The 12430-nt window shown below is 41.7% G+C and overlaps 1 protein-coding gene across 4 annotated transcripts in view; it reads right to left on the reverse strand.

The window, feature by feature from the left end:
* The window catches only part of AMBRA1 (autophagy and beclin 1 regulator 1), a 134075-nt gene extending 122332 nt beyond the window's left edge, over positions 1-11743 (reverse strand). For 3 of the 4 annotated variants that reach the window (XM_080345376.1, XM_080345375.1, XM_080345373.1), the window contains exons 1-3: positions 11176-11743; positions 8473-8612; positions 14-269 (exon numbers count right to left, since the gene is read on the reverse strand). In XM_080345376.1, coding sequence (XP_080201502.1) covers positions 14-148 — 135 coding nt within the window. In that variant the 5' untranslated portion in view covers positions 149-269; positions 8473-8612; positions 11176-11743. Of the gene's footprint in view, positions 1-13; positions 546-8472; positions 8613-11175 lie in introns of those variants that run through there. The other variant, XM_080345374.1, reaches the window with a different exon arrangement.
* Between the last annotated feature and the right edge of the window lie 687 nt (positions 11744-12430).

Genomic DNA, 12430 nt, shown 5'->3' on the forward strand with positions numbered 1-12430 from the left:
CTCACAACCTTACCTTGCCCTCCCACTTCATCCATCGAGTTTTATCCTCCACCAACTCCTGCAGGAGACGCTGAGCACCCAAGGCTTGGGTACCCCGTTCCCTACCCCACAGGATGCGGACAGCATTCTTCTCTGGTACAACCTTCATGGCTCTCAGCAGCCAACGTGACACCAACTACCGGGAGGAGGCAGCAGGAGGTTCCAGATGACAACCACCACCAAGCTACAAATAAGCTGCCCACATTTCAATTGTTTATCTTCATGGAAACCTACAAAGAGAAGAGAAAGAGAAGGAAGGCAGCTTTTTACTTTGATCACCTGGATATAGTGAGAGCCTTAAATCCTGAAACACTAGATTTAAGAGGGAAAAAAAGAAAAAACAAAAAAAAAAAAACCCAAACCTATCCTCTCCTGCAGCCAAATTTTTACATTTCTGTAGCCAAAGATTACTTTGAAAGGCTTTTGAAAGCATCCAGCCCTTTCCTTGTACACATGCCCTAGGCATACCACACCTAAAGAGAATAAAAAATTGGCCTTGAAACTCTTTCCCTTCTCTTCACTCCATTTCTTGCTTTATATAATAGCGAAAAAGATTTATGAAAAGACAGTCTTTACACCTTCAAGATTTAGGTCCTATCTGAGAAGGCTGACTGATACCTGGAGGAACAGTGTTAAAAAACTGACAATACAACAAAGGAGTCTCCAAGGAACTATTAAAATGTTTGTAATAGGAATTATTATCACTGCAAAGGTCAGACAATTGATAGACCTTAAGCCCAAATTATTTCCAACTCCATCATGATTGCTAACAATATACAAAACCGTGTATTGGACCGAAACCTTATACACTGCAGCAGTATCTTGGCCAACTCCATCAAGATGATTCATTTTGTCTGTTTGCACATCGTCTTTCCATTTACAATGTTCTTAGAACAACAGTTCATTCAAGTAATGCACAACAGTAAAGATTAATGCTTTTAGTACACTTTGAGCCTCTAAGGAAAGCATTAATACCTGTTTTCTAGAAAAAAAAAAAATAAACACTCTTTAAAAGAACTAAATATGGCAACCCTAATAGCAACCAGGTTACACAGCTTTTGAATGGTCTCATACATTGGAATTTGCCATCAAAGCCCTCCAGAAACAAGAATTTTCTAAGAATACATAAAACAAGAACTGCTGCTGCAATGCTATTACCTTTTGATCCCAGCAGAGCACACATACTACTCTGTCATCTCTTTAGAACATAAAGATCTGAAAATAAATACTCCTCAGTTCATGTTACACTGAACAAAACCATCAATATTCAATAGAGAAGGAAGTTGCAACTTAAAAAAGCAAAAATACACACAGGAAAAAAAGGTTCACGTACACAAGAAGAGATGAATTGTGAAATAGAAGAACTCAGAATAGTTATTAGCAAACCTTTCTTTCCTCCCACTCTCCCTAAAAAAAAACGCCTGAGTAGATGATTTAAGACAGCTGCTGCTTGCAGGGAGGGGCTGTCTGGAGAGATAAGCCAGGAAAAGGCGTTCTAATAAAGCAGACCAGTTTTCATTTGTAAAAATATAATAAAGGGTACTGAAGTGGTGAACAAGTAAAGGCATCCATCTTCCTAGGAAAGAAATTCACCACCAAGAAATTCAAGCTAGCTGGAAATTCCCTGATGCTTAATGTGAACAGCATGGGGATCATCTATTTTAGAGAAACTCTGTAGTGTAAAATAAGCCTTCTTTCGAGAATCTGTTGAAGACAGCCAAACATTAGGTAGGAATTATTTGACAAAATAAAAGCCTTACTGGAAAGCAATACAAAACCTAAAGATGTCATGCTGCAAGCAGATTCTTAAAAGCAACTGTACAGATTAAAAGCGCCCAGGCTCAAAAATACTAGAACAAGGATAACTGGAATAAATACAGCCAAAAGCATTATATAATACAGGAATCACTAAATCAAAAATCTTTTTTCACTAAACATTAATAAATCCTCATCTGGATTCTGCAAACAGCACCAGTTACCCGTGTTCAGACATGACTGGATTCAGATGGTGAGCAGTGTGGAGGGGAAGGACAGCTCAGAACAATACGGGCAATAAAAAGCCAGTTTTACAGGAGGAAGCTATAAGTCTAGTTTTGTCTAGTAAAATTAAGAAGACAGTAGCTGAATATCCCGTATGAGTGCATTCAAGGAGTAAAGACTACAGCAGCCTGAAAAGAAATATATAAACTGGACACAAATGGAAGACCAGGCTTGCATCTGGAATAAGGTGCAAGTTTGAAGAGGTCTCAAACACTAAGCTTTGGAATAGCCTTTTGATAGCTGTAAAGGATGAACAACCTAAATAACTTAAGACATCCTGATAATTTACAAGGAGGATAACCCAATTACTCATGAGAAAAACCAATCTCTGACAACTTGGGAGCATTTCAGTTTCATCAGAAGGACTAATGTTCCTTGAAGAACAATAGCAACAAGGAAATCAAGAGGTTTAACAAACATCTTTATGTTTATTTATGCCACCAACAAGTTTACATATTGTAAAATAAAGAAACAGATAACACCTACAACTGCAGTTAGTGAATATCTTGTATTCACGTTACTGAAAGAGCAAGTCATCTTCACTATATAAAATCAAGTACCTACCTTCAGATAAGTTATCTGAATCTTTGCACATGTGTACTCATCTCTTGAACTCATCGGGATGTAACAAACACTTCCTATGTGAGCCTCCTACGCATTTGATATTTTTCCCTCAGGGACTGTCCCTCTTTTTTTTCAGCTTCTTCTGACTCACTTCTTTATCCCATTTGAAAAGAAAACAAACTCAAGGCTTCAGTGCCTGCCTACACAGTACCTGCTCAACATTTTTAAAAGCCACAAGCTCTTCAGAAAACACTGAATGCATCCTTCTTGAGAGGGGCTGGCACTCCACTGTTACCCTGGACCTCTTTGAGGGCCAAGCTTTATTCATGCTTTGTCAGGAGAAAGTTTACTCTTTCATCTGAATTAGCCTGAATACAGTAGCCACTCTCCACAAGCTGGTGACACATTCAGCAACACTTCAGGCTGGCAAAGAAAATTAGAGCCTTCAAATGGAGAAACAGATGCAGTGTAGATACAGCATTACCTTCGCTCACTTTAGCAGGAAGCCTTTAACCTTACTATCGGATCGTATATTCAGTTTTGGTTTGTTGTTTTCGGATCTTTGGTGGCGGGCTGGTTTGGGGTTTGGTGTTTGTTTTGTGGTTGATTGGTTTTTTGTTTTGTTTTGTTTTTTAAGGAGCCAGTTCCTTCTCTAAACTAGTAAATATACCCACCAATTCCAAACAATTTGCTCAAATACAAGAAGCCAAATAATGACAGCATGTTATTAAATACCATTAGCAGACAAACCATGGAAGTACCAACCATTTTTATAGCTACCCAGTAGCCACCTGACTAACAAAGTTTACATGAAATGTATTGCATTTGAAAATACTTTTCGGGCCTCAGCATAAAGAAAACTTGCAGCTCACTGAATCAAATCTGTCCAAGCAAGTGGTGGACTGATTCAGTAGCAGCTTCTATTATAAATACCCATGCTATCACAACTGACAAAGAGCTGACCACAGAAACAAGGAACTGCTCTGGGATTGGTATTTCTCCTGTTTTCTTCTTGTTATTGGGGTTTTTTCATTTTGTTTTTAAACAGTATAACCAAAAGTGGAGCTCAACAACGAGATTAGGTGATGCTCTGGATGTGGTCCATGGCACCACAGAAATTCTGAAAGTGGAGAGTCAGAAATTTTTCTACAATTGGCAGCCTTGCTTCCCTAACAGTTTTCTCCCTTCAGGGCATTTCAGGACAACATGCTGGGCTGTTTACAATTTTGGAAGAGCATTACACAGCCCAAACCCAAGCCTTCTTATTTGCTCTGCGCCAGCTGTCCTTGAAGAAGCCTTAAGAATTCCCAGCATCAGAGAGGCACGAGCACACTGGTAACTGCCACTTTTACAGATGCTGAACCTCTAGAAAACCAAAGTGAAGCAGTGAATTGTAATACTTCAGAGGGGTACAGGATCCCATGAAATCACTGACAAAAAGGTGGGGAGAGAAGAGGAATAAAAAGCAGCATATTCAAATTGCCACATAGAAAGGATGTCAAGATATTTTATGCATTACACAGTGGTTTATCATTCCAATGAGAAACTTCAGCACTTTACAAAGATCATGGTCCCATCTCTTAACATGTCCCCCTCTCGTGTTCTCTCTCTCCTTCCCCTCACTCCCATCTTTGTCATTATTACTTTTGTGAAGATTCCAGTACCACCATTCTGGAAGCACAGCTGGCTTTGATACAAAGAGTATAAGAGCACTACTTTATGTTACTTAATTCTGCATTAGGGAAAAAAGTTACTTTATGTGGCCTTCAGCTCCCAGGCTAAAAAAAAAATCTATTACCACTCCTAAGGACTTCTTGGTTGTGTACTGAGCCCAACATTAAAAGCCTTTCCTGATGTGTGCATACAGAAACAGTGTAAAAAATAGTGTTTAAAAAGGATTTAAAAAAAAAAAAATAAATCTGCAATCAGTAATTGTTATTTATAACAGGAGTTCTATCAAAAAAATACAAATGTCCAAATAATTTCAGACAATTTTACTGTCCAAAGAGGTCTCAAGTGACTGATGAAGAAAGAGGCAACATTAAGTGAAACATTAAAGCTGTCTCTGCCTTTACAGTCTGGGATCCACAGAGAGAATGCACATATAAATTTCCCTAGAAAAGACCAGAGAGGAGAAGAGCATGTGCTGGTAGCTTCTGTCTCCAAGTAACTTTGTCAAGCTTTAAAACTTCCAGAATGCATTGACTGTAAAACAGATATGACCCACATGGTTATGGGTCAGTGCAAGCTATATACTTTGCATTAAAAGAACACAGATTGGGAAAACAAAACAAAAACAACAAAATGAAAAACAAAACTGTTGTGACCAATGAGGCATGCCACTGACATGCAAAAACACAAGCAAACTTATCTATAAAAAAAGAAGAGAATCAGATTATTAGTACTGTTAAATATTACAAACTCCGGCCATGGCTCTACTTATCTTGTAAGCCAGTAACTTCTATTTTCAAAATGTCCATTCTCAGGCATAGTATCCAGCACTAACAACAAAGCATGCCATTTCATTTCTTCCAAATTAAACAGCAGCAGCATCTCAGGCTTTGACTATCAGATAGATTAAAGAGTTCAAGAGTATTTTTTTATTGTATCTAATAAATATTAGTAATAACTTAACAATCCGAGTATTGTACATGTGGGTGGGTCTCCAAGAACTATCAGAAGATGGTCAGACAAGCATGAAAAGAGTGTACACAGTGGTACAGCCAAAATGCTTTATCTTCACTGCCAGTGATCCTCATATAGGCTGCAGTCACAAGACATAGGATTCCCTCAAATTACTTTCTACAACCTGTTTCCCTTCGTATTTTACACAGTTCAGTTTTGAGTCAAATTGCTTTGTCAAGATCCCTGTGTTTAAGATGCTTGAAAGAGCAAAGGAAAAAACACTGTGCATGCTGAAGACAGTCAAAGATCACCCTGCCCACCTGACTACAGAGTGCACAGCCCTTCCTTCCTCCACAGGAGCCTCGTTGACAAAGCAATAAAACCTCCTTCTGGGACCCATGGACAGGAGATCTCCAATAACCAACCCGATGCCTAAAACACTTGTAATATATGTGAGTCATAACACAGCCTTGGTGACTTTCTAGCTCATTTCCTCGTTTACAGTCCAAGTTTTCCCTCTCTGCAATATGGGGATAACTTTGCCAACATCCTAAATCACACAAAACAACACCATGTAAGAAGCCCCAGAAAACACTATCCCAGATAGAACAGGACCTGAATTCTACTAGCAGCTTTTATTAAAAATACTGATTCGATTCTTAACAAGCGTCACATCATTCCTTTCAACCCTTTCAATATCTCCTCTTGAAAGACTGATCAAAATAATTTTAAAAAAGCAAAACCAAAACAAAAGAGCTGGTTTTCCCTCTTTTGCACTGCATCAACTCAGCTAAACAAACAGGACAAGTCAAAGAGTCCTAGTTTGGTAAGTAATCGAACTATGTAGCACTGGAATTTGAACAATGTCATAACAACAACAAAATTGGTGAAAAATGGTGACATGACTCATATGCAGAAGAGTTCCACAGATCAAAATTTCTGACAAGTTTTGGAGGAACAGGACTACATTCAGCATTGTGACAAGGCTACGTAAATTTCTGACCTGATCAGCTACATATTTAAATTTTCCTCTAACAATACAATTTGTCTTCCCTTAGATCCATTTGTGGTACTTCCACATGAGCTTTATGACAATTCTAAGAGGTTCTAGCTCTTCTTGGGTTGAAAACAAACAAATAAACAAACCCAGAAAACTTTTTGCAGAGACAACTTCAAGTTATCTTGCAGCACTATCTAACTGAACAGAAAATTGGAAATAAAGTTAAATTGGAAATAAAGTTACATTGCACCGGAATCCTTAAACAAAGGCAACCCACAAGCATGAATAGGCCACAGAGGCATAAGAAACAATTATCTCAAGGATGATTAATCACAATCAAAACAAAGCTAAACTACTTTGGCTCTGTTTGTACTTTTGCATCCTTGATTAGCTTTAAAAAACAACAAAACAAAATAAAAACCAAACAAACAAAAAAAAACAAAACAAGACCAAAAAAACCACCAAAGCAGCTTAATTTAAGACACTAGAATCATGTAGATTCCTGACATTAGAGCACAGAACCAGTCTTCACCCTCGTGCCTACTAAAAACCAAACAAAACCCACCACACCAGTAAAGGTGTCTTAGGAGGAAAGTGTGTTTATGATGCAACTATGCAACAGAATCCAAAACTAATACCATGAAGGCACTTCTATGATATGGCCCTGTTTTTAGTCTTCAAAGTTTTTAAGATATTGTCCAAAGTAGTACTCTATAAGCCCAAGTTTTCCCTTGATTAAGACCATAGAGAGACCTGGAAAGTAATTCCAAAGCACACATTTTGAAGGTGCACTAGATAACACTGCTCTAAATTGTATCCACAGCTCTAAGTGCTTCCACATAACTCAGAATGGCATTCCAAAAGAAAAACAATTTGTATTAGTGCTTCATGATTTAAAAAAAAAAAAAAAAAAAAAAAAAAAAGAAAAAATCAGTGCTATGTTTTAAATTGAAACTACAAACAGCTCAGGAAATTCAATTACATTACAAAGACGTTGATGGTGTATTGTCATTTCAAGATCCTACATGATTGTAACAAGGAGTTGATTGCCATTAGAATCCTAATTTGTCTTCCTGGTCTGGATTAAATGAGCTACAATGCTCTCAAGATAAATTTTTAGTCAAAAGTAGTACATTAAATTGCTAGTTACTTACAGCAAAATTATGAGGAAGTGGAAGAGAAACTTGCAGATATCAACTGCTAAAGGTCAGAAAATGAATGGTAAATGTAAGAAGGGAAGCAATAAAAATAAAAGTAAGTGATCAGCTGTGTCTGGGAGCCTGACAGTTTCATTTACCAACCAGAATATTACACACTTTCATGACTATTATTACCATTTCCACATAAACTTAATGAATTCTTGAGAAGATAAATATTAGTTCAAATTCAGAAGATATGAAGAGAAAAAATATAATTTCATAAAGCTGCAAGATAAATCAAAGAGCAGAACTGAGAACCAAGATCCAGAAGATTAAGAGTTGGTTTCCCAATTCCATACTCAGCCCATAGCATCTTTTGCTAAGTACTGTATACAGTACGGAACGAGGTACAAAGAGAAAAGAAATAAAGCAAGAGAGAAAAACAGAGCAAAACAGACTTCAAATTAATCTCTTAAGAGAATTATTCTCAGGTAAGAAAGTAAAGGAATTTTCAATTCAAATTTTTACATTAAAAAAAAAAAAAATCACACCAAGGTTCCTCAAGCTCAAGAGCCACAGCCAAGTGCCCCCTAGTGACATCACACATGCAAGAGAAATTGGGAGCATCAACATTACAGAGTGACAGAAACAGCAACGGCTATCTACAAGATGAAGACAAAGTATTTCATGCATTCAAGGCTGAGATTAAGGCATGTGCACCTTTATCCAAGTAAAAAAGCAACTGGAAGCAAGAACATAGCTTTACAAACCCTGTTCATATAATTTCCATGGAAATAATCAAATAAGGTAACGAGTCAAAAAGCAACGATGATCCACACAGAAGCTTAAGCCTTCACACAGATGTATCACAAGTAAAGAAGTGATGGGAGACAAAGATTTAGACTTTGAACAAAGAAACACAGCCAATTCTTGACACCCTTCTCTGCCTTGGACTGAGACAACGACAAATATATAAAGGGGGTGGAGGAAAGTGTCTAAAACATGGGTCAGAGACTCCTCTCAGCAATTCTATGCTGCTCAAGGTGGAGAGTTAGTGGTACATACCAGGAAGAAGGCAGCAGGAATCGCTCTGCCAGGACAGCCCAAGAGACCTCGCTGAGAACATTCGAAGCAGAGCCGTGTGAGCACACAGGTTCAGGCGACTGTCTCCACACTCAGGCCTGGCACCTCATCGTCCTGCGTGCCTTCAGACAACAGTTTACAAAAACCAGAGACAATAAACAGTTACGAGATGACAATCCTAGTCAGAGTTCTTAGCAACCAACATTAAATCCCAAGAGACAGATAAGCAGGCCTCCTCTTGTTTTAAGCAACCCAGTCAGTGGATACTTCATCAAATGACTACTATACCATTTAAAAAACTTTCCAGTCTGATATTTCTAACATCAATCTTCTTCCACTGCACATCACCTCATTATTGGCTTTTGAAAACCACAATTATTTTGTCCTCATGTCATCAGTATCTTGATTCTACCACCCTCCTTGCTAGGTTAGTACAGGACTACTAACAGAAGATCACACAAGGTAACTATTAACATGCATTATACCCTTATCAGGTCTTCAATAATACAAACTCAACAGGAAAAAAAAAAAATATCAAAAAAGTACCTTAATACTATCTGTATTAATAGTACTGAGTGCCAGTGTCAAAAAAACTTTGTAAGAAACTTAAATTCAGTTAGCTTGCTAATCACACTGAAGTTATTTTCCAGAAGTTTCATACAAATTATGACACACACACAAAAAGTATTTGAATCCCTAATTTATGGCAAATGGGATACTACAGACAGTATCATTGCGTGCTGTCTTTATAACTGGTTGTTACAGCTGCGTAAAAATTGAAAGTGCTGCACAGAAAATGGAAAAGTAGGAAACAACCAAACAAGAATCCAGAGGGTCAGTTATGACTCAGAAAAGGGCAAAAGAAAGAAAACTCAGAAGAAGCTGTCAGCAAAGTAAACATTCTCTGTAAACTCCCCAGCAACTAAATCTGAAAAGGCAAGTCCAGATACTTGGATCCAAATATATTCATTCCAAGTATTAGAAAAAATATACACGCTAACAGACTGCCACAGTTATTAACAACCATGCTGCCACAACAGATGAGTACAAGATACTTATTTGTTACTGTCAAAACACAAATGGATCAGTTTAAAAAAATATATTTATCTAGAGCAACACCAATTGTGGACTACAGAACTAGTAAGCAAGCTGCACCGAAAAGTTCTGAATGCTAGAAATTGTATTACAGTGGCCTTTCAGAATACAAACAAGGATTTTAAATTTAGCACAGAATTTCAGGTACTGTTCCCTACATCACCCATAAGGCATTCAAATTTCCCTGGATTTAACCCCATCCCACAATCTGAAAAATGACCCACAACAAAATTAAACAGGTCGGTAATGAGCTGGCACTAAGTGTGCATTACCAGCAGGTCACTCTTAGGTCCCATTTTAACATTCCCATTAGCCATTTGAAAGAGGATGGGAGTGGCAAAGGCAAAGAAGCCAGATGACATTTGCAGAGGACACCAAACTGGGTGGAGCAGTAAACAAGGACAAATATAGAAAAACACACTGGGTTTTTATATAAAGATCTAAGAACATTTCATACAGAGGAGAAAATGGAGCAGCACTGAGCGCTCTTCCTGAAGATATTTTTATACAGATTCGACATTCACACAGTAGATCTGCCCCAGGACTAGCTCGCACCTAGACAATAGCTATTATTGAATTTGTCTCTTAGAACAGAATGACACTGTGGAAGTGTGTATTGGGAAAAATCATGCGTAACCATCTAAAACATCTCTTGAAGACAAAATGCTGTTTCAGTGCAGGAACTGTGTTGCAAGAATTGCTTTCCAAAGGCAGCGGAAAGCATAGTACTGACGGGACCAGAAATAATCTCAACAACATCAGTGAACACTACGGAAATTTACGTATTGTCTGCAGGAAAATGAAAATTGGTGAAAACAAAACCGTTCCTATATCTAGTGAATTAACTGGGTATTCTCCCCAACTGAAAAGAGGTGAGTAAGAGACACGGTACCAGAGGCACACCTGAATGCACTTTATGCAAACTGCTGCTCACACAAGGAAGTGTTCTGCAACACACGGTGAAAAACAGCAGAGGCAGAGAAGACAGCACTTACTTCACATTTTATTTGGCTAAGGCCGGAAAACAACAACAACAAAATATTTACTGTTGTGAAGCAGCAGCCCCTGACCGTACCCTGGGCTGGGTGCGCGGAAGCCGCGGCCGGTTCCGCGGCAGCACCTCACGGCGCCCAAGTGCGGAGTCGAACTCCGGTTTTGGGGGCGCTCAGGCGGGGCCGGGGCAGCTCCCCGGGACGCGGGAGCCGCTCCTCTCGGAAGCCTTCCCTCCCGCCCGGCTCCTCCGGCCAGGCCAGCGCAGGCCAAGCGCCCAGGGTCTGGCCCTCCGCCGCTGCGGCCGGCCCGGGGCAGCGCGGGGAGCGGGGCCCGTTGCCGCCGCGGTGGCCTCCCCGTTCCCCGCGCCGCAGGCCGCGGTTGCGGAGCTCCCGAACAAAGGCCCCGGCAGCGAGGCCCGGCCCGCTCCCCGGCCCCGCTCCCCTCCGGCCGCCGCGGCCCAGTGGCCCCGCGCGGGCAGGTGCCCACCATCTTCCGGGGCGCCGCCGCGGGGACGGCCGCGCCCGCCCGCCTGGGGAGCGGCGGCGCCGGCGCGGCCCTGTTCTGGAGCCGGGCGGAGCGCGTAGGCCCGGAGCCTACCTGGTGCGGAAGGGCGGGAGCCGGGCGGGCTGAGCGGTGCCGGGGCCAGGGCCGGGCCCGGAAGAAGCGGCCCCCAGTGCTCGGTCGCCGCCGCTCCGAGCTCCGGCCAGGCGAGCCAGCCGAGCGCCGAGCCAGGCCCGAAGAGCGGCGCCGAGAGCGGTACCAAGACCCGAGCAGCCGAAGCTAGAACGCCGCCAGGCCGCGCCAGCCGAGCGACGAGATCTTCAACCGCTGTGCGGCGCCGCGCGGGGGCGACAGAGGGCAGGCGAGACGAGTCGAGCCCGGAGGGTGGCGGGGGGCGGGTGTAGCTGCCGGCCCGACTGCTTCCCCGCGGGGTCCGGGGGTTCCCCGCTGTTCGGAACAGCTGTGGGGCCGGGGCCGGCCTGCCCCCGCGGAACCGCCTGGGGCTGCGGCGGGCCTGGCACCGCGGGCGCTCTGCGGCTGCACCCACTCCCTCTTTCGTGTAGACTTATTTTTCCTAAATCTCACCCTGCAGCACGTTCTCCACCTCTCGTGTATTTTTTTTTTTTGCCTCATGATTGACACAGAGTGTAAAAGTGTCATTAAAAACAGGCAAGAAAAGATAAACGGTATCAGAGTGAAAGACATTTAGACAGCAAAAAGATAAGGGGGTATCAGGTGAGAAGTAACCGAAAAGATTATTTCCCTAAAATAGCAGAGTGTTAGTATCTATTGTTACATATTGATCCCCAACGTCATGGAGGGTGAAGACATGAAATGCATATATAGTAGCTGTGGAAGAGGGGCAGCCTGCAGTGAGACACCCGGGGGGGCACCAGCACTGGTGGCTGGAACCCACTGCCTCACCTGTGCTGGAGAAGCAGGAGTCTTGGGGGAAATCTAAGGAAGCCAGGGCACATTGCCACCAGCAAGCCACCAAGGGGAAATCAAGTCAAAAGACCCAGACAAGTGAAATTTAGGGCTTCAGGTTTGCTGTAACACACAGGATCGGCAGGAGCACAGGCAGCCTGCAGCATAGCTGGACAGTCTTCAAGGAGGTATTCTAAAGCAGAACTGAAAAGGACTGGAATGGGGTTTTACAATTAATTTAGTCAAGGAGTGAAAACTGCAATACCTTGGAGAGTCAGTTACTGTCATCCCCCAACACAGGACTGAGATTTATCAGACATTATATGGTCGGGGTAGACTTTACTTTTCAAAGCTCTGACAATGCACAAATTTGTAAGTAATCCAGAATGCAGCTGGTGAGATAAGGTGAACATACAGAAGAGCA

The sequence above is a fragment of the Nesoenas mayeri genome (genome assembly GCF_963082525.1).
Source record: "Nesoenas mayeri genome assembly, chromosome: 5".
NCBI lineage: Eukaryota > Metazoa > Chordata > Aves > Columbiformes > Columbidae > Nesoenas > Nesoenas mayeri.